Genomic DNA, 19,395 nt, shown 5'->3' on the forward strand with positions numbered 1-19,395 from the left:
GGCTCTGTCGTCTAAATCAATGTGTGTAAAAGGAGACAACTGCAAGAGTTTACATGCATTTCCGAGTTTTATTTATATAAATTAGTGTAAAAATTCAAACAATGATGTTTTATTTACACTAATTCTTTATTCTGTGGGAGGGAAGCACTCAAAGGAGCATTTGACCATTTTCATTTGTGGGAATATGGCAGGGGAGCTCCTAAAGCCTCTTGTCATCCGGAAATCAGCTCGACCACGATTTAAAAACGTTGAAATTGAGAAGCTACCGGTCAAATGGAGTCAGAATAAAAAAGCATGGAACACGGCTTCAATCATGGAAGAGTGGCTTAAAAGTTTCAATGTCGAAATGAGGAGGAAAGATAGGAAAGTCATACTTTTCCTTGACAATGCAACCTGTTACCCTAAAATTCACCTGGCGAATGTGAAGCTAGCCTGGTTTCCGGCAAACACAGCAAGCATCACTTAGCCAATGGATCAGGGAGTAATTAGATCGCTGAATGCACAATATAGGAAGAACATGATGCGATCATTATTAGCTGCAGCAGATACTGCGAATTCAGTATCAGAGGTATAAAAAGTATCAGTGCTGGATGCCATTAATTGGATTAATTTGGCAGTGAAAGATATTAAAACATCAACTGTTAAACAATCTTTCGCCAAAGCTGGAATTCTGCCAGAGCTGATCCCCGAGGAAGGTAAAGAAAATAATTTGCATCCTGACATATCACCAATGTAATTGCATATTTACGCATTTACAGGATTATATATATGACCTTTGCTATTCAGGAGCCAATGGTGGATCTAAGCGAATTTGAAGTAAGTAATAAACTGAGATAACATGAGTGCTGAGAGATTTGTGGATTTCGACAACGATCTTCTCACGAGCAATGAAGATGGTTCCTTAACAGCCAATAATAAAGAAGAGGAAATCTGTGATACCGACGAAGAAGTGACCTTAATATGTGAAGAAAATAAAAAATCGTATAGAGAAATGTTGGTCTCGTCAAAAGAATTAGAAGAATGCAGTCTCACCAAAGATTACACTGATTTGTTTAACATCTTGCATGGGGCCATTGGCAACGTAGAAAATTGTATTCTACAGGAAAAAAGTAAAGACAGACAAAAATGACTGATTACTTCAAATAAACTACTTAAAAATAATGCGATGCTGTTCTTTTATAATTTAATTACAATTAATCACTTCATAATCGTCTACGTGTAGAATTTGAGTCAAACCATCCTTTTAGGCAACGCATTCAATGGACGTGATATGACTTTCGCGGTCTTTTTTGAATTGTCAGACCCTGAGTTAAGCGGAATACTGTCTTATCCGGAAAAAAGTGAAGGGCCCGAGAGATTCCGCTTAAGACAGGTTTCACTGTATACGTATTTTAAACTCTATCTTGACTTATTACCAAGGTACCAACGGTACTTTTAGTAATATAATACTAAGTTTCCTTAATATAGTATGGACTTAATCCCGACTTGGAGTACGATATCCTGGCATCTGAAATGTTCAAACATAAAAATGTAAGGGTTACTTATATTAGAAAGCTATTTTAAAGCATTGTATCGCTAGAAATGACATATGTCAAAGAGACGTTCGACTTGGCAACAACGTCAAATTTCTTAGGTTGGTGCGACTCTCAACTAGCAACTAGAAATTCAGAGAAACAAGTGAATGGCTTGAAGCGTTACAGGAGTGCAGAGATTTCGGTGTTGAAATATACTTTAGAAAGTCGAGTATTTCTCTAACTTTTTAGTGAAATATGCCAGTTTTTCAGCCTTCTCTGCTTTAACGATGAAGTCATCCACTAGTAAAGCGGGGCGGTTTGTGCGGAAGAAGGAATTTACGAAGGGACAGAAGAGTTCTTCTCGAACGTTCAGTGAATATAGGTAAGTGCTCTAGTAAATAACTCATTGCGAATTTAAGAATGGAAGTATGTTATTAGCTGAAATAATTTTTTTATTTCATTTATAGTGTGCGTCCTGTCATGTGTTGGGAATGAGCAAATGAATCGGGTTTTGGCAACCCTAATTATTCCGTCTGTCGCCAATTCCACTTGGAAAAGGTAGGAGCGATCTGTGGGGTCAAAGGTTGAAGATGCAATCGAGTACGGAAGCTGTGGAGGTGGAGAAGCTTCTCACTTTGGCCTTAACACCGTAAGTTTCACCGCATCAGTTTAAAAAATGAGACTATAAGTAGTAGCGTTATTGGTCCCCCGAAACCCAATGTGAAAGTTAATTTTTTTTTTAAATGTGCCTTGTGGTTGCATTACGTTCTTTCATATCTCTTGGAAATATTCAGTCGGTGTGCTTTTTATTTCCATGTACATTGCATTCCAAGAACATTATCAGTAGTAGGTCCAATATATAAACTAAAATTTAGGAAATGCAGAGGCTTTAATTTTTTTTATGATTACTTTGTTCAAGTGTAATTTTAAATTAGTTTCATTTAATTTTTTATTGTCCTTCAATGTAATGTGTTATTGGTTCCTTTGGATGAAATCATTATCGATTAAGTGACTGTTGACTGGAATTTGGTGATGTGAGCTATATAAAGTGTTTGGTATTTAGAACCAGAGAATTACCACAGATTTGCTGTTTTTAACATAGAAAATCAATAATTGCTGGATTGTGTTAATGTGGATTATAAGTTGATTAATTATGGTGATCTGTTATCAGGTCTTAGGATTAGAAGTCTATCTAACATATATGTTCAACTATAGTATCCATATCTTAAGTATTTATTCAGCAATTGAAGACAATCTAATTTCTCCTTGATTATTATTCCTTAGTCATTGTTTCTTAAAGAGGTAAAGTACTCAGCACAGCCCTTTTACTGGTGTGCTCAGTGTTGCAACTATTACTCTATGTCATAATTTTACATGCTACTTATTTATCTAAGACTTTCAATATTTTTCGTGGATCAAAAACTTTTTCTTGATTTCTTAAAGGGATTACCTGTCTCCTCTAACAGCTATTTGCATGTGCTTGCCAGAAGAGGAGTATTAGTTATAATTCAATCAGCTTTGTTTCCGTGGCCATACCCTTTCCACTTATGATGTTCATCCTTCTCTCACAACCTGTTTTTTTATGCAATGTGAAGAAATGTTTTCTCTGTCGTTAATTTTTTAAAAGGCAAGGCTGTACATACTAATTGCATACCCTTATTCATTTCAAATTCCTAATGTTGCATTGAGTGAATGCTAATGATCACATTGAACTTATCTTTCCAAAAGAATTGCATATAATCATATTTTACTAGTGGAAATAATATTGCAGGAAAATGTTCCTATCCATCGACATCATCTCCCTGTTGTTCTTGATGGTTCTGTCCTGATTGTGGTTGCTTTCCTACATTTATCATAATTACAACCTACTTCACTATATCTGGTATGATGTTGGGCACAATATGGTGGTCTTTAATATTAGTACAATTAAAAAGACATTGCAATATTTCCACTGAGTCTTATTATGACAACAACAATTGATAATGTTGTTTGTAGCAATGAAACGCGTTTTGTCATAATAAAACTCAGTGGAAATATTGCAATTTATAATTTTAGGAATACTTCATTATACATACTGATTAATGTTCTAGTTAGGCTAATGAGTTCCAAAGTGGCAAAATGTATTTGTGTCACATTAACCAATGATAGGGTATAAGTGTCTGACACATATACAATGTCCTCCCTAATGTTGAATCAAGAACATCATAAGTTAAGGGGTAGATTACCTCCAATGTTATCATACTATTTCTATTCCTTAGTTTTAATTCCACCCAGTCACAGAAATCTAAGTGCAGTGCATTGGCTAATTAATATGTGGCCCCTCATTCAGTATACATACATAATTTATTTCAGTGGCATGACTCCCAGTGAAGAGTCTCCTATGCAGTGCAATGATGGAGCTGAGGTAGATATCATTGCCTCTTATGATTATGGATGGCAGAAGAAAGCAATGGGTAATCATACGACAGTAAATCTGGTAAATTCCATCATATTTTCTGGGAAATAAATTATGCATAAATTGTTCCTCTTTATTATGTTAACAGTTAAAATGTCTTTCTTTTTACATTCACAGGGCATGGGTCTGTCATTGATTACCACTCCAAAAAATTACTTGCGTATGATGTATGCAGGACTATCTGTGCAATGTGTAGAAGACACAGAAGGTGGGAATGTTACAAACCCTGTGGAGTGTTATTTCAACCTTAATGATTTCCCAAATGGCTACAGCTGGCATTAATATGGAGAAGCTGGTGGAAATACTCAGTATATGTGGAACTGAGGGAATAAGATTAAGTACACATGGGAGAGAGTATCAATGGTAAGCCCCATGTTACCATCCAAAGGAGAATAGAGTTTCACAAGTCTATTGAGGCTATTAGTAAATATTTTGAGGAGTTGAGAAAACTTAAAGAGTATGATAAATAAATAAGATGATAAATAAAAAGAGAAAATTAAAAAGAGTAAGACTGATAAATTATCTTATGCCTTATGTATAGCATGGTTTAAATGTACATAGTAGCAATGGTCATACTGTAAAGTCTATTAGAGATTTTTTAGCTTCTTTAAGATTCTCCCCACGTCCTCTGGCTTGTGGTAACAGGTGTCTCCTGAGTATTTTAACCAGTATCTTCAGGTTTGCTGCAAGGGTCTAAAGGTTTGCGTGACATAATATTGGGCAATTTTTCCATGTTTTCTTTTGGGTGATTATCTTGTATACTGGTTAATGCGTCAACGCCTTTGAGTGAGAATGACTCTTTAGAAACTCCCTCCTGAATTGTTAGTGGGATTTTGTCGATAGGGCTGATCAATTTCTTTGCACACCTTGATTGGCAAGAAAATTATGCTGTCCCTCCCAAGGGATTGTTGTTAAAAGGGTAGCAAGGATTTTATTATTATTTGCATCGGTGAAAGTTATTTTAAAGTACTGTTTAACTAATTGCCATCTAATTACTGAAAGACATTGTGTTCCACTTTATGTATATAAATATCTTTATACATAAAATTAACCTGAAAATGTCCACCAGCTTCTCCATATTATGTAGAAATAAGGTTAAGGCAAATCTGGTGGTCTCCATGTTCAATGCTATTGGCTCCTGAAGTTAAGCACAATCAAGATCAGCATACATAGCTAACATTGGTAACATATTCCCTTTCGTATTATATCTTTTGCTCTTACAATGACTTCGGGAACAACCTAAGTTGCTTCACAGGGACTGTAACTTGCCTCCTTACTGTAGCCTTCATTTTTTCTTCTATTATGCTAGAGTGGGGCACATGGCATATGCAGTGTTGAATGCTAACAAAGAAATGTTTCTTTTTAAGACTAGCCTCTGCCCATTTCTTCAAAATTTACTGTGAATGCCTGAAGTGTATTTTTTAAACACTGATTTGAAGGAAAAAATCCCACTACTACATTGGAAATATGAGGGAACATTATCACAAGCAAGTTAGAGTGATAAGACAGCAGAGAAATACCTCATATACAAACAAACAAAGTATATAGCAGCCAATTTAATGTCTCTTGGGAGCCCTGGCTCTCCTTTTTATGTTCTTAGCCAACACTCAGTGAAACTGAAATGTGTATTGCTACATTTATGTAACATTGTAGAGTGCTTTTCTGAAAATATTTTGTAATTTTTGTTATGTATTAATAATAAATATGTATACCAGAAGTGTAGTAATATATAATTTTTTGTCTGATTCCTTCCTACAAACCCTAAGTTGGTAACTATGTGCATATATTTCCAGAATAGGGCCTTGAGATGAAAAGCAGAAAATTGAAATTGTATCCAGTTTAACTAAAGGTAAGGGGTATTGCAGTAGGTATCAAGATGAATGGCAAGCTTCATTTAGAATAGTGTTATGGATATTTTAGTGGTTGAAGCACAATATTGTGATTTTTTAGCTTTTAGTATCTCTGTAATGATGTAAGCAGAAGTCCATTTGGTGTGAATTTCTTGTTCCTAAGGGATTGTTGTAAGAAAATGGCAAGATGCACTTCCTTTGAGACTCAATATGACTGTTATTGGAAGATTAATTTATATTTCGGTAACATTCTATCTAAAGATTAGATTCGTTTGATTGCTTCGTGGTTAGTAGTCAGCTCTGCATTCATAGGTAATTTAAAATCGATGTCGACCAATGTTAATATATTCGGAGGGCTGGTTATACATTCATTTTTTCGATAGGTTTCCTCAAATTCGGTTAAGGCAACAAGATTTAGTAGGTTTTATGCATTGTGGGATGAATTCTGATTTCCAAAAGGGAGATGATTCAACAGAATTTTACCATAAACGAAATGTGTTGTTTGACTTAAGTGTAAACGCATGACTACACTCATAATATCTCGCCATGAATCCTGTCCTTTCGTTTATGTAAGGTTCGGACTGCGTTGACTTAAATATGAAAAGTACTTGTCAATAACTACCTGTTAACGTTGTTCAATAGGTTTCACGCACGGCTCATACCTAAAAGATGGTTTGAGCCACTCGATTTCATCACAAATAGCAAGTTCATTAATGCGGATGGAGAATCGTACTTGTGAAAGTAAATACGCAGACACCTTTAGTATGCGTAAAATCGGTAATATCTTTCCTCCCAAAGCATGCCAAATAATATTTACGTACACATAAGAAATCTCTTCATTCGAAGTTTACAGAAACCCAAATAGTATCAGGAATCGCGAGTCTCATATTTCACTTCCCAATGTCCACCACGAAGTAATTTTTGTACTTGGAATTTACTGCGACAATATGGAAAGTCAGTACACTAAACTCTTACGCAATCAATTATATCCAGTTATTCCTTTTCCAATTATTCCTTGTATGCGATCATGTTTGTTTACGTTTAATTCTAAAGCAGCGTTGCCAAGCCGAATCTTCCGGCATCCGGTCGTCTGCAGGAAATGCCTGTTCGACGAAAAGTTTTTCTTTTATATTTTAATTATACTACCGGTGACCTATAATTTTAATGCAACCAAAAATTCATAAATGAAGTTTACTACACTCAGTTAGTTTTTCGTCGATTTCTATGAACGGGAAATAATTCTTTTTAAATAAATACTGTCGCCAAAGCGCATGGCTCCTATCTATGCCATGTAAATCAGCTTCTCTTTGCTCACAAACATCTCTGAATTTAGCCCGGTAAGGGGTGTATATTATGATATCACTGGAAAGATCAAGACTTTTTCTTTACAATGAGATAAAAATCATAGAATTCTATGATGATTGATTTTTCGCTCAAACTACCTTAAGTGGAAAAACCCCGACTTCTTCTGTGAGCGACCTTTTTGCTGTGGTCTTTAGGGTACTATGTAGATGAAGACCTTGCCTTGAATCCCGAGGGGACGTGGGTTAGACAGGGGTCAATTCTAATGAATAGTTGTGCCACTCTTAATTTAGTTGGATCGTCCGGCGTTGGGCGAAAAGTGAAACAGACACTCTGGGTGACGCCTCTTCCTTTTTTTTGTGGAATCACTTGTTCCGGGGAGGGCGACCTCTTCTCTTCTTCGCGCTTCTTACGAAAGATGGTCACCTATCTTCTCCCCCCCCCTTACTCATCCCATAAGGGAGAGGTGGAATGTTAGGTGTTGAAGAACAAAGGGTCCCAATGCCTCACCTCCTCTTCTGGAATTTCCCACGGGTCTAGACGCCCGGAACGAATATCAATCAAATCATCCCATCCTAAAAACCCAAGAGACGCCACCCGCTCGCAATGGCTGCAGGCACGAAGCCAGAAATTTGCTTCATTGGTATGTGGATTGCACGTAATACTTATGTTTTGTAGTGAAACCTTTGCATCATGCTGAAAACCTTCACGGGCGATCATTGGATCACTTCACACATTGGTTACATATGAAATGTAACTACATCAGACCACTGGAAGTAAGAGATTACCCTGGGCTTTTTCATACTTCTATTTTTCCCAATTTTACTTTTTCCCCTTTGATTGATTTCGTCTTCTTTTGAGTAGCATGTGTTTATAGCATCACGCAATTTTAAATGCAATGTCGCTTATTCACTTTTTAGGGTTTTTACTTGGATATAAATTACAAAAACAAAGACAATAACAAATAACCCATAATGTCTTTCACTAATGATACCAAATATGATATTCGGAATAAGACGAGAAGATAATAGCCGTCAGTTACTAGTCGTTACTGTTCTCGTAGATGTATATAAATTGGGTGTAATAAGGTATACGATAATATGATAACTGCTACGGTAAACATTTTTGGTATGGATTGACCGTTGTATCTATTCCGTTATTTCCAATAAAAAAGAGCTTTTGTTAAGGATATTTTTCATTCACCCGTCGATGATGCCAACGCTCACCATTAGTACCTTATCTGCCTTGGTGGCGGCGGGGTAAAGTCCTCGCCTGCAGATCCAAATGTCGCGGGTTCATGTCCCGTCTGGGTAAGCTACATATTTCCAGGGCATGGGTGCTCTTTCTCGTACGTTTGTTAATTGTTGGGATACTCGAAGAAAAGGCCATTGAGAGCAATTTTCGCGATATGTGAAAATAGTTACATGCAGGATATAGTTAGAAGTAGAACAATTATAGGAGTTACGAGTCCTTCAGAAAAAGTAAAAACTTCATTTAAAATTGGAAACACGCTCCAATGATTTGATTTGATAATTAATTTGATTTCTTTATTCAATCCAAGCAATAAAGTAGAAATTATTAGACCAACAGGTACTACTGCCCAATACCAAACACATTAGTCGAGATGGCCTCGGTGCCGGTGGGGTAACGTTCTCACCTGCCAAATAAGAGGTCGCGGGATCGAGTCCCGCCTGGGTAGGTTTCCCCGGTCCAGGGCATGGTCGTTTGTGTACGTTTACTTGTTACATTTGTTAAACACCCCGGTGTAAAATGGCCAGTAAGAGCTGTATCCGGTGGTTTGAGAATAAAATAAAAAATAAAAATAAAATAAAATTGCATCAAGGCAAAAACCGAGGAAAACGTTATTTATAGGCATCCTTGACACTAATTGAAATGGCACAACGCACCAAAATCAAAACAGCGACAAATGCGTCTGTTATCCGTGGGAAAATTCGAAATAGAAATGCTCCCTTTTCACAAGAAAGCTCAGTCATCTCATCCCAACTGGATTCTGGGATAATATGTAGACAATTCGCACATTGTCTAGCGATTAATAATCGCGAAAAAAGCGTCATTGGGGTGTGTGTAAGGAGTGGAGGATAGTGAGGGACCCTTTTGTGTGCCCACCCAGGGCGACCGACTCCTTGGGGGGGTTTGCGTCCCGGGGAGAGAAATGAGGGGGGAGGGGCCGAGGAGAGTAATGGAGGTGAGGGAGCGGAGGAACAAACGTGTCCGGGGCTAATAACGCCTTCGAGAGGGAGGTCTTCATGGACGTGAGTCAGTCCCAGTTTCCTCACCTTTTCCTATATTCTCTCACTTTCCCTCCGAACACTCCCGCCCTCTCTCTCTAACCTCGCCGAAAGACGTCCTTCCTCCCTTTTACCTTGGAAAGGCCGTCTCACCATGCCAACCATTGCTCACCAAAAAGTTGACTGAAGTTCTCCTTAGTTATTGATCAAGTACTGTCTAAATGTAATCAAGATGTGTACATATATCTCTCAGTATTAATTAAACAAGTCAAAAAAGAATCATAGGCGATGCTAACAAAATGAAAACTGCATATTGCATCAACAAAAAAATCACTCTAAATTTCACTCTTCAATTAACAATAGAAATAGCTTGAAGAGCTACATGCTGTTTGCGACAAAATGAAAGTTCGTACTTGTCGGGCGATGAAGGTCGCAACTCAACGCCAAAAGCCACACTAAACACAGTAGGCAGTCTTAAGATCAGCTGATCAATTCAATCACTCAGCCATCGATAGAATATCGAACTCACTGCAAAATCAGGACACTATCACTATCAAGAATCACTAATTGTGAGAATGTCCTAAAGTCTTGGTGGAGGAGAGGTGACACAAAACACAATTGAATCTTAATAACTGGGGCCACCTCCACAGCTTATCAGCAGGCGAGCCATCTCGGGGATTTATACGTAAGCATCTGAAATTATTAGGAATGCGCGAGTAGTACTTTTTGACCTCGAGTCGAGTTGAAAACTACTCGCGACTATCGAGTCGAGTCGAATATTGTAATTCATGAACTAGGCAATACAGCAATGCATGCTCCAACATTATCTCATTTTTTTCTATCCCCTTGCGAATTTTCTATTTCGAATGCTTAGATCGATGTAAAATAACGTAAAACGATAATAACTATGACTGTGTTAACGAGGAACGTTGATGGCAATTGAGTAAAAACTAGGAGATGAATGAAAATTAATGTCTTGAACAGTTCCATAAGAACAATTGAAATAAATTAACCTCTAGTATTACGTCGCCTAAGTATGTATCCAAACTGCTCCGAAGAACTCTCAACAATGATATTTGTACAATTGTAATTAAGATTGTATGCGTAATGCATCATGTAATATTTGATCCTTTCAAATTCTCTTGCAGAAAAACCAATTGCTCTACATGCTCAGGCAGCAGGTCTCCACGTTATAGTATTATAACATGCAGAAAAATGTCTTTCGCAAAACACGCTTTTGTAGCTAGACAAGTACTTTACTTCAATACCCTCGCGAATTTTCTGTTTTGAATGCTTAGTTTGATGTAAAATGGGAGAGATAACGGAACGATGATGGATGGTAATTCAGTCGCAATTAAGAGATGAATAAAAATTACTACCCCCAATTATACCTTATTTCCCCGTGAAACTCTGATCGATTTGTCCGTCAGCGGCGCGATTGGCGACTTTTGTAAACTCATTTAAACGCGCGATGATTGACAACTAATTTAGAGGCCGACATGTGGATCTCCTTTTGTAATGTTCGTGGTCTGCCGCATCATGGAATCTTGTGAACGATTTTTAACCCAATTCCCACTGACAGATTGGCTCAAAAATTTCCACACTTACTAACTTTCAACGGGAATGCAATTTTCAATAATTATTAATGCTTGTTTAATTTTATTTTTAATTTTCTGCTATTCTCAAACCACCGAATACAGCTCATATTGGCCATTTTACATCGGGTTATTCAACAAACTTAACAAGTAAACGTACACGAACAACCATGCCCTGTACAGGAGAAATCCACCCAGAGGAGACTCGAACCCTCGACCTCTTGTTTCGCACGCGAGGACGTTGCCCCGCCGCCACCGAGGCCGGAAAATTTTTCTTGTGCTCAAATTAATTAACTAAATAAGAAAATATTTTGAAAATTTTCTCATGGAAATTTGGTTTTAAATTATATCAATAGATGGCGTTAGCTGTAAATTTCTTGGCATACATTTCTTTAAATTCGATTGTTTCAGGCTTAACTTTGTGATAATCCATTGTAAAAAATTATAACGGTATGGTACTTTTTCACACAAAGTAAAGTCTAGTATTTTTAAGTCTTAAATAAATTTTGTAAAAAAGTACCATGACTTTATAATTGTTTATTAATTTCTTTAACTGCTTTTGTTTAATCGATAATATTACCACTGAAAACTGGAAAATAAAAATAAAATATGAAAGGTTTAAAATCGCTTTAAAGGAAAAAGTCGGCCGCGGTGGCGTCGGGAATAAGTCCTTGCCGACCAAACTGAAGGTTGGGGGTTCGACTCCCGCCTTCTTAGGTTGCCTCTATCCAGAGCATGGATGTGTGTGATTGTCTATTGCTAGTTGTAGTAACCCCCGATGCAAAGGCCCAATTTTGCCGTTTTCGACGATAATTGAGATAAACAGATGAATAAAACAAATGCCTAAAACCGTGTAAAATGCACTATGAAGTATAAAATTAGCTTTTCGTCATTTTGATAATAAATCGTGGGAGGTTTAGACTTTAATTTTGCGTTTCAGTCTTTGCTCACCTATCATGCATATCTACACTCTTTTCCGTTTAACCTAATCAGCACCCATAATATTCCTCTAGTGATGATGAGCTTATTTTTACTTTCCATGCATTTAAAAAAACGATCGCTCAATAATACTAATTTTGAGAGTAATTGCTGTTCGTGCATATAATTAATAACGTACATTTTTGTGTAACCTTAATTACTTAATGCCCTTAAAAACCCGAGTGTTAAAGAAAATATTGGAAAGGCTGGATAACCAAGAAGTTTTCATGGTAACTGCAAACGCATCCAAAAATTGTTTGCGTTGTCATAGCTCAATAACTAATGAATTGCGACCCCAGAGAAAGAATACTTAAAATGGTCTCCCCTATCACTCCTTGAATTATTGCAGATTTCTCCTGAAACACCCTGTACAGTGTACACCACCTACTTCATTACCTTGGTAAGATCGAACTTCCCTTGCAAAACCGTGCTCTTAAAAAATCGACTTATTTCATTTTCCCTTCATCTCTGCCTTCCTTGACCTTCTCCTCACCCTCCCCCTCCTCCCCCTCCGCCCCATTGTCTGACGGAGACAACCTATTAAGTAAATGGCGGTCGGCTATTTCTTTCTCTCTTCCTTCCTCCACTTTTTTTCCTCGAACGGCGACACCCTCACTCGCCTTCGCTCGTCTCGGGAGGTCCCTTGGAGGCCTCAAGATTATTGTTCCGAGATGCCATACCAGTAGACTTCCTCCGCTCTCATGGGCTCCAGAATATGCGAACGCGTGTTGAAGGAGTGTTAATAGCAGGGATGGTAATAGAGACTAAACGAAAGTCATAACTTGTAAAGTTTCAATAGTTTATTGTTGATGAAGTCTCGGGAAATCTACATCTACATCTACATAATACCCTGCGAGCCACCTCTAGGGTGTTTGGCATGGGGTGATCAATCACCAGCATGCAGCATGCATTTGGACTCCCACATGCACACTACACCGTCCAAAAAACGTCCCATATACCAAAAAACTATGCTATTATATGCTGTTAGAAATAATAATTGAATTAAGAAACATGCATTAATTTTTACATAGGTTAGTAGGCTACACTACAAGTCATGCAATCTATTTACGAGTTCTATTGCTGCCGTTATAATCTCTTATTGATCGTGGAAAAAATGACATTCGGAATCTGTCTGTTCTACAATCTATCTCTCTTATTTTATTTACATGATCTGATCTTCCGTAGTATGTTGGCGTCCGTAAGATATGGTTAACTTCGTCAGAAAAGACACTGCTCTTGAATTTATCTAAAAGGTTTAGTCTATTTTTCAATCTACGGTCCGACAGATATCAGCCGGGTCAGGATGGACATTGGTGCCAACATTTCAACGGCCTTCTCTGCCATCGTCTTCAGGGGGAATGATGGACCTGGTTAGTGCCGGGCTTATATACAAGAGGGGAGGTAAAGTCGTCTGTGATTGGTCGGTTTTAGGTGTCCTTCCTTCTCTTAGCCTACTCATTCTTTTTATCATGGGATTCCATGATTTTCTGAGGTTGAAACCCGCGTCTCTAATCATTTTATCATATGATAAGTTATATTATGTGATAAAAAAAATTATATTATTATTATTATAGTAATCTACCGGTTAAGGTTGGTTTCCATGGAGTGCAATAGAAGTGATTTGGGAGCCTCCCTTTCTTTCCTGCGCTGCCTTTTTCAATTCACTGTAAGGCCTACTCCCTTTCAATCTGTCTAAAAATCTTATTCTTTTCCTTCCCCTCCCTCGTTTCCCTAACATTCTACCCTCTAACACCATTTTCAACATTCCCTCCCCGCTAAGTAGTCCTCCCATCCATACATTCTGCCTCCTCCGTACCTCATATGAAAGCTGCCTCTCCTCGCCAACCAGCACTTCGTCGTTCCTTTTCCTCTCCGTCCATTTCACCTTCTCCATTCTTCTCCACACCCACATCTCGAATGCCTCCAATCTTCTCTCGTCTTCATTTCTCAGCGTCCATGTTTCTGCACCGTAGAGAGCTGCACTCCATATCAAACTCTTAACTAACCTTGTCTCACTTGTCAGATTACTATTTGCACATTAACATTATCATCATATAAAAATATATTTGGCATGCCATCAGTAAAATTCAAGAAACTCAAAAGTGTATAACGCGTATTTTAGTTATTAAAGAATTCTTCCGATTTAGATAGGTTTCCGAGTGTAAATAAAATTATCGTGTTGAAAGCATTCAAGAACAATTCAACATCGACAAAGAACAAGCAGAAATAAAAAATCTTTAATAAGATGTGCTTAAATTAAAAATCGTATTTAAAATCGGTCTTGGAGCTGTTGATCTTCAAACACGGGTGACACAATTATTCAACTGATAGTAAGTTTAGATTCTACCATGTTTAGAGCTACGCAGTTTAGATTCTACCATGTCAGAAATCCACGTAAATAAGTACAATTTGTTTATTTTCTCTTGAAACTATAAGGGGTGTGTACTTCGTCTTAACTCGCCTCTACTCCTAGAGGAGGTTTGATAGCGACTCCAATATTTCTATCTATCTTGGTTCTATTGATCTTCAAACACAGGCGACAGAATAATGCAACGGATAGTAGGCTCCAATCCGCATAGTTAAGACGCTACCTGCGTTGGAGAGCCACGTAAATGATTCCAATTTGTTGACTTCCTCTTGAAATATGAATAACTATAGGGGACGTTTACTTCCCCTCAACTCGGACCTGCTCCTAGAGGAGGTTTCAAATCTGTTGATCTTCAAACACGGTCGAGACAATAATTCAATTGATAGTAGGCTTCATGTCACGTCGTTTACATGCTACCTGCTTTGGAGAACCACGCAAATGATAACCATTTGTTTACTTTCTCTACATGAATAACTGGATAAGGGGAGGTAAACTTCCCTAATAATCTCTTCCCTGTACACACCCTTGCTCCTAGAGGAGAATTCAGCTCGGCTCTAATATTCCCATCTCTCTTGCCATTAATAATTTCCCGTGAGCGTTCAAGAGTAGACGAGAGTAGCCATCCCGCGAAGTCGACGTGGAGGAATCAATTGCGAAGGGGGTCAGAGTGGCACCTGGTCCGGGATGGGAATTTTAATGGACGTGTGGGTTGGGAAACAATTTGGCGGCGGGGGGGAGGAAGGGGAGATGGATGGAGTCTCATCCATCGCGCCCTGCGTGCTACCGCGAGGAGAAATGGAGGCGATCCCTTTAATGGATGGATAGAGAAAGGGCCCTCCGTCTCGTTTCCAATTAACACACACCGTGAGGGCAGATATTTTTGGGAGCGTGCTCTACACATGTCATGCATGGAGGTATGATGTGGTGTTTGGAGGAGGCGAACGACAGCTGAGGTCATTTGCTCCACGAGGGAAGGGATGGGGAGGGGAGGGTGGAGGGAGATCTGACGTCGGTATTAGCCTACTCTGAACGATAGGCGCTTAAAGGAACAACGGTTTGACGATCTATGCGACGGAATGAGTGCTGTACTTTAAGTGTCTCCTGCAAAGCAGTCGAGAAGGAATTGGGAAGTCTCTGAAAAAGTGTATTGTTTAAAAAAATATCATTTAAATATGAGTTGGTACTTTCCCAGCGAATTATATTCAGGAAATGTTTATTTATTCAGAAAAAATACTGTTTAAATGCAAGTTGTTGCTTTCCCGGCGTATTATGTTCAGGAAAGGCACCCAGGTTACCCGGGTTAACATCTCCAAAGACTCCGACGTTTCGGCTCCCGAGTCGGGCTCTATATTCAGGGATATGAGTCACCTCACTCCTCTCGCTGAAGACGGTGCTCGAGTCGGAAGCCGAAACGTTGGAGACTATGGAGTCATCAATCGAACTGTTACAGACTGAACAGAGAACAGAACCTCAATGAAACTACTATTTCTATCTCTCTATTAATTACTTATGAGGAAATTTCACACGGTTTACTTTTATAACAATTGATCGAAGGTCGATAACCATATCCATTCTCTCTCGTCTATCAGAGTATGGTCACGGGATGCTTGATTTTACCTGCCGCATTTCGGTCATGTTCCTTATGCATGCGTTGCTGGGGTGAATTATTGTTTCCCAATTCAGAGCAAATAATACAAGTCTGCGAATGATGTCTGCTCGATGACCAAAAGCCGATGCTGATATTGAAACTCCAGCATCCATATTATTATGGGAAACGAAAACAGTTGAGCTGACTATGAGTGAATTCTTATAAATGGATTTTTTATTTTTTTATTTTTTTATTTTAAAGAAATATAACCGCATACAGCATATGCCATTTTATAGTGGCCAGGTAACAATACATAAATCAGAGGAAGAAGACGCAATATAACATGTAAAAAACAATAATTACATTTACAAAAACAAAAGGACAACAAGAAGCTGCAGTGACAGACTACTTCGGTGACAGATAGGATAGGGAAAGGCTTATGAAGGATTTCAATGGAAGTGCAAAGGGGTCGATGTGTGGAGGGAGTGAGTTCAACACAGAAGTAATGCGGTAGAAAAACGAACCTTTAGTGAGCGAAAGTCTAGGAATGGGCATGTGGATTAGGGGATGAGAACGGGTAGGGCGGGGTGGAACTTTAAAATTGATAAAAGAGAGCAATGCTGGGCAGTCGATGGTGGAATTGAGAATCTTATAAATGAGTTTTAAATCAGCTGTGAGCCTATGGGTAGAGAGATTAGGGATGAAGAGGGAGGAGAGAATAGTATTAGTGGACATGTTGCGTAAATGCGGTATTCTATTTTTTACTATATTGGCAAAGAAACTGCTGACACAGTCCAGGGATGAGAGGATGAGAGGAGAGGTTTCAGGATTTAATTTAAATCCTGAAACTTTTCCTTTTTCGTTGGCACTAAATCTTGTGGAGATAAAGTTTCCAATCCAAATAAACATCGTGATACCAAACTCTATCTTCCAAGTTAATCAATCAGATTCGTCACTCGATCAAGATTTTTTGTCGTTTCAGACTCGCTCCCGTGCGCAGTAGTTTATGTCCGCTCTGCTGTATGCTTTCTCTGGGCTCCCAAAATCAATTTTGCTTTCCATGAAGAGTCATGAGGAGCTCCATCTTGACCACTTGCGTCACACGCCTCTGGAATCACGCTGTGCATGCGCAACCCGTAGTAACAAATTGGAAATCATATCACAAATAAGCTCCTCAGGTTAAGAAATACATAATGTGGCGTCAGGAGTCGTGTTGACGCCGGGATCAAATACCTCAATGCTGAAATGCTTAAAGGACCGTATCTCTTTACGTATTTGTTCGAAGCAGCCACAGTAATATGAAAAATTGTAGATTTTTTCCGTTTTTATCAATTCTACCAACATTACCTACAAATTTTCTCCCTTTATGCAAGGAACTGTGTCGTAAGAGTGTTTATTTGAAATATTCTCTCACCTATTAGTAAGTATTTATCATTATTTCCTCCATACGTTTATAATTTCATCTAAGTCTTCGTTTCACATCACTCACTCGGTGATTTAACCGGAGAGCTAGGTTGGATAAGAGATGGTAAATGGCTCCCTACTAAGGCCGAGTTCCAAACCACTGAGTTTACCAACTCAGTGGATACCATGTACTAACTCCAGCACATCTTTGGGTCGTACTAGCCAACTGGAACGTACCAAGCGACCGAAGTGCATTTATGCACTGATGCACCCGTCTACAATCTTAAAACCAAAACAAACAGCTTAGAGCTGAGTTGTGCTTAAGGGTATGCGTAAAATTTATGAATGAAATGGGTGATATGCATAGATATGACTGTCTTAGTATGTTTAATGATGATACTCTTAGTACATTTAATAGACCCCTTAGTATACTTATTTTTATTTATTTATTTAGCTAACTCCAAAAACAGCACGAAGGCATTGCATTATATTAACAAAATAAATTACGTAAATATAACAAAAAACCAAGTATAAAAATAATCTCATGAATAACAATTATGTGTAACACATACAATAAATACGATTGGTGGCAATAAAAATTAAAGTCTTAGCAATTGGCTATTGAAACTGGTGCGGGAGTCAAAGAGGTCAAGAGAAGAAGACGTATTTGAGAGCGAATTGAAAATAGAAGGAAAACGGAAGATAAGGGATCTACGAGAAATTGACAGTCGGAGTTCGGGCTGGTGTAGAGTTTCAGTATTGCGGATTTTTGCGTTCTGGAATGTGGAGGGAAAGAATGACAGGAGATCAATGCATCTGAAGGGTCTATTCATGATGCAGTGAAGAAATTTGATGCCGGATGTCAATCGGCGGTGGGTGAGCGGTGGGGTGTAATACGAGGCGTGCTGTGATTTTAAAGTAAGTACTGTTTTGACATAAAAAAACAACAAGTAAATTTTTTTCAAAAATAATTTATTCACTTGAAATGCCATACTTTACTCTACTTTTCTACATAATTCCCATTACTATTGCGGCATTTATCGTATCTTGGGACCAGCTTTTGTATGCCATCGCCAAAGAAGCTTGCCGCCTGATAGACAACCACTGCTTCACGGTCGTTTTCACTTCGTCATCATAGGAATGGCGCTGCCCCACCAGATGCTTCTTCAAGTGCATAAACAAATGGTAGTCGCTCGGCGATAGATCGGAACTGTATGGAGGGTGGTTTAATTGTTCCCAGCCAAAAGAAGTGATAAGGTCTTGTGTTCGATTTGCTGTATGTGGACGGGCATTATCGAGGAGCAAATCGACACCTGCACTCAGCATGCCACGCCTTTTGTTTTAAATAGCGCGGCGCAGTTTTTGTAAAGACGCACAGTACGCTGTTGCATTGATTGTGTCAAAAAATCGACCAGCAACACACCCTTAATGGCGGGACAGCGCCATTCCGATGATGACGAAGTGAAAACGACCGTGAAGCAATGGTTGTCTAATCAGGCGGCAAGCTTCTTTGACGATGGCATTCAAAAGCTGGTCCCAAGATACGATAAATGCCTCAATAGAAGAGGGAATTATGCAGAAAAGTAGAGTAAAGTATGGACTTTCAAGTGAATAAATTATTTTTGAAAAAAATTTACTTGTTTTTTATGTCAAAGCGGTACTTACTTTAAAAACACGCCTCATAATATAAGTGAGTGTGAGATTTACGTAGTTATCCATTAATTCTTTGATTTTATTTGCAGCTTATGGTAAGTCTATTTGAGAGTCACTAACACAACCTTTCACTTGATTTATTTATACCAGAAAACTATACACCGGGTCAATATTGTCATTTCGATCCGTTGGTGAGAATTTCCTCTTCTGATATCTTGCTGGAGAGATTAAAATTCCCTTTTCTTCTTGGCGTTGACCAACCTGAATGCTTGGGTCTCTCACGAATCACAAAATGGCCGGTTGACCTTGGGACTTACCCAGACACTCCCAGTACATGCCTGTTTCTGGAAAAGATTGAACAAACAAATGAATTTTGCTATCAGGCGCTTACCGCTAGTCTCCTTCAATGCAAATTCCGGCAGAATCACTTTAAAAATTT

At 38.5% G+C, this 19,395-nt stretch overlaps 1 protein-coding gene across 1 annotated transcript; it reads left to right on the forward strand.

Moving 5' to 3' along the window:
- Window positions 1-1,491: 1,491 nt before the first annotated feature.
- LOC124156249 lies at window positions 1,492-5,686 on the forward strand. The gene is made up of 4 exons (XM_046530664.1): window positions 1,492-1,896; window positions 1,982-2,163; window positions 3,867-3,990; window positions 4,087-5,686. Exons 2-4 carry the CDS (start codon window positions 2,105-2,107, stop codon window positions 4,249-4,251), a joined length of 348 nt encoding a protein of 115 aa, XP_046386620.1. The 5' UTR covers window positions 1,492-1,896; window positions 1,982-2,104; the 3' UTR covers window positions 4,252-5,686.
- The last annotated feature ends 13,709 nt before the right edge of the window (window positions 5,687-19,395 follow it).

This window comes from Ischnura elegans, chromosome 3 (genome assembly GCF_921293095.1).
Source record: "Ischnura elegans chromosome 3, ioIscEleg1.1, whole genome shotgun sequence".
In the NCBI taxonomy this organism is placed as follows: Eukaryota; Metazoa; Arthropoda; class Insecta; order Odonata; family Coenagrionidae; genus Ischnura; species Ischnura elegans.

Excerpts from the sequence above, each read along its gene's own strand:
- LOC124156249 (XM_046530664.1), top strand. The coding sequence starts at position 2,105 with ATGCAATCGAGTACGGAAGCTGTGGAGGTGGAGAAGCTTCTCACTTTG. Across the intron at positions 2,164-3,866 it reads CTCACTTTGGCCTTAACACC|TGGCATGACTCCCAGTGAAG; the intron begins GTAAGTTTCACC and ends AATTTATTTCAG. Across the intron at positions 3,991-4,086 it reads ATCATACGACAGTAAATCTG|GGCATGGGTCTGTCATTGAT; the intron begins GTAAATTCCATC and ends TTACATTCACAG.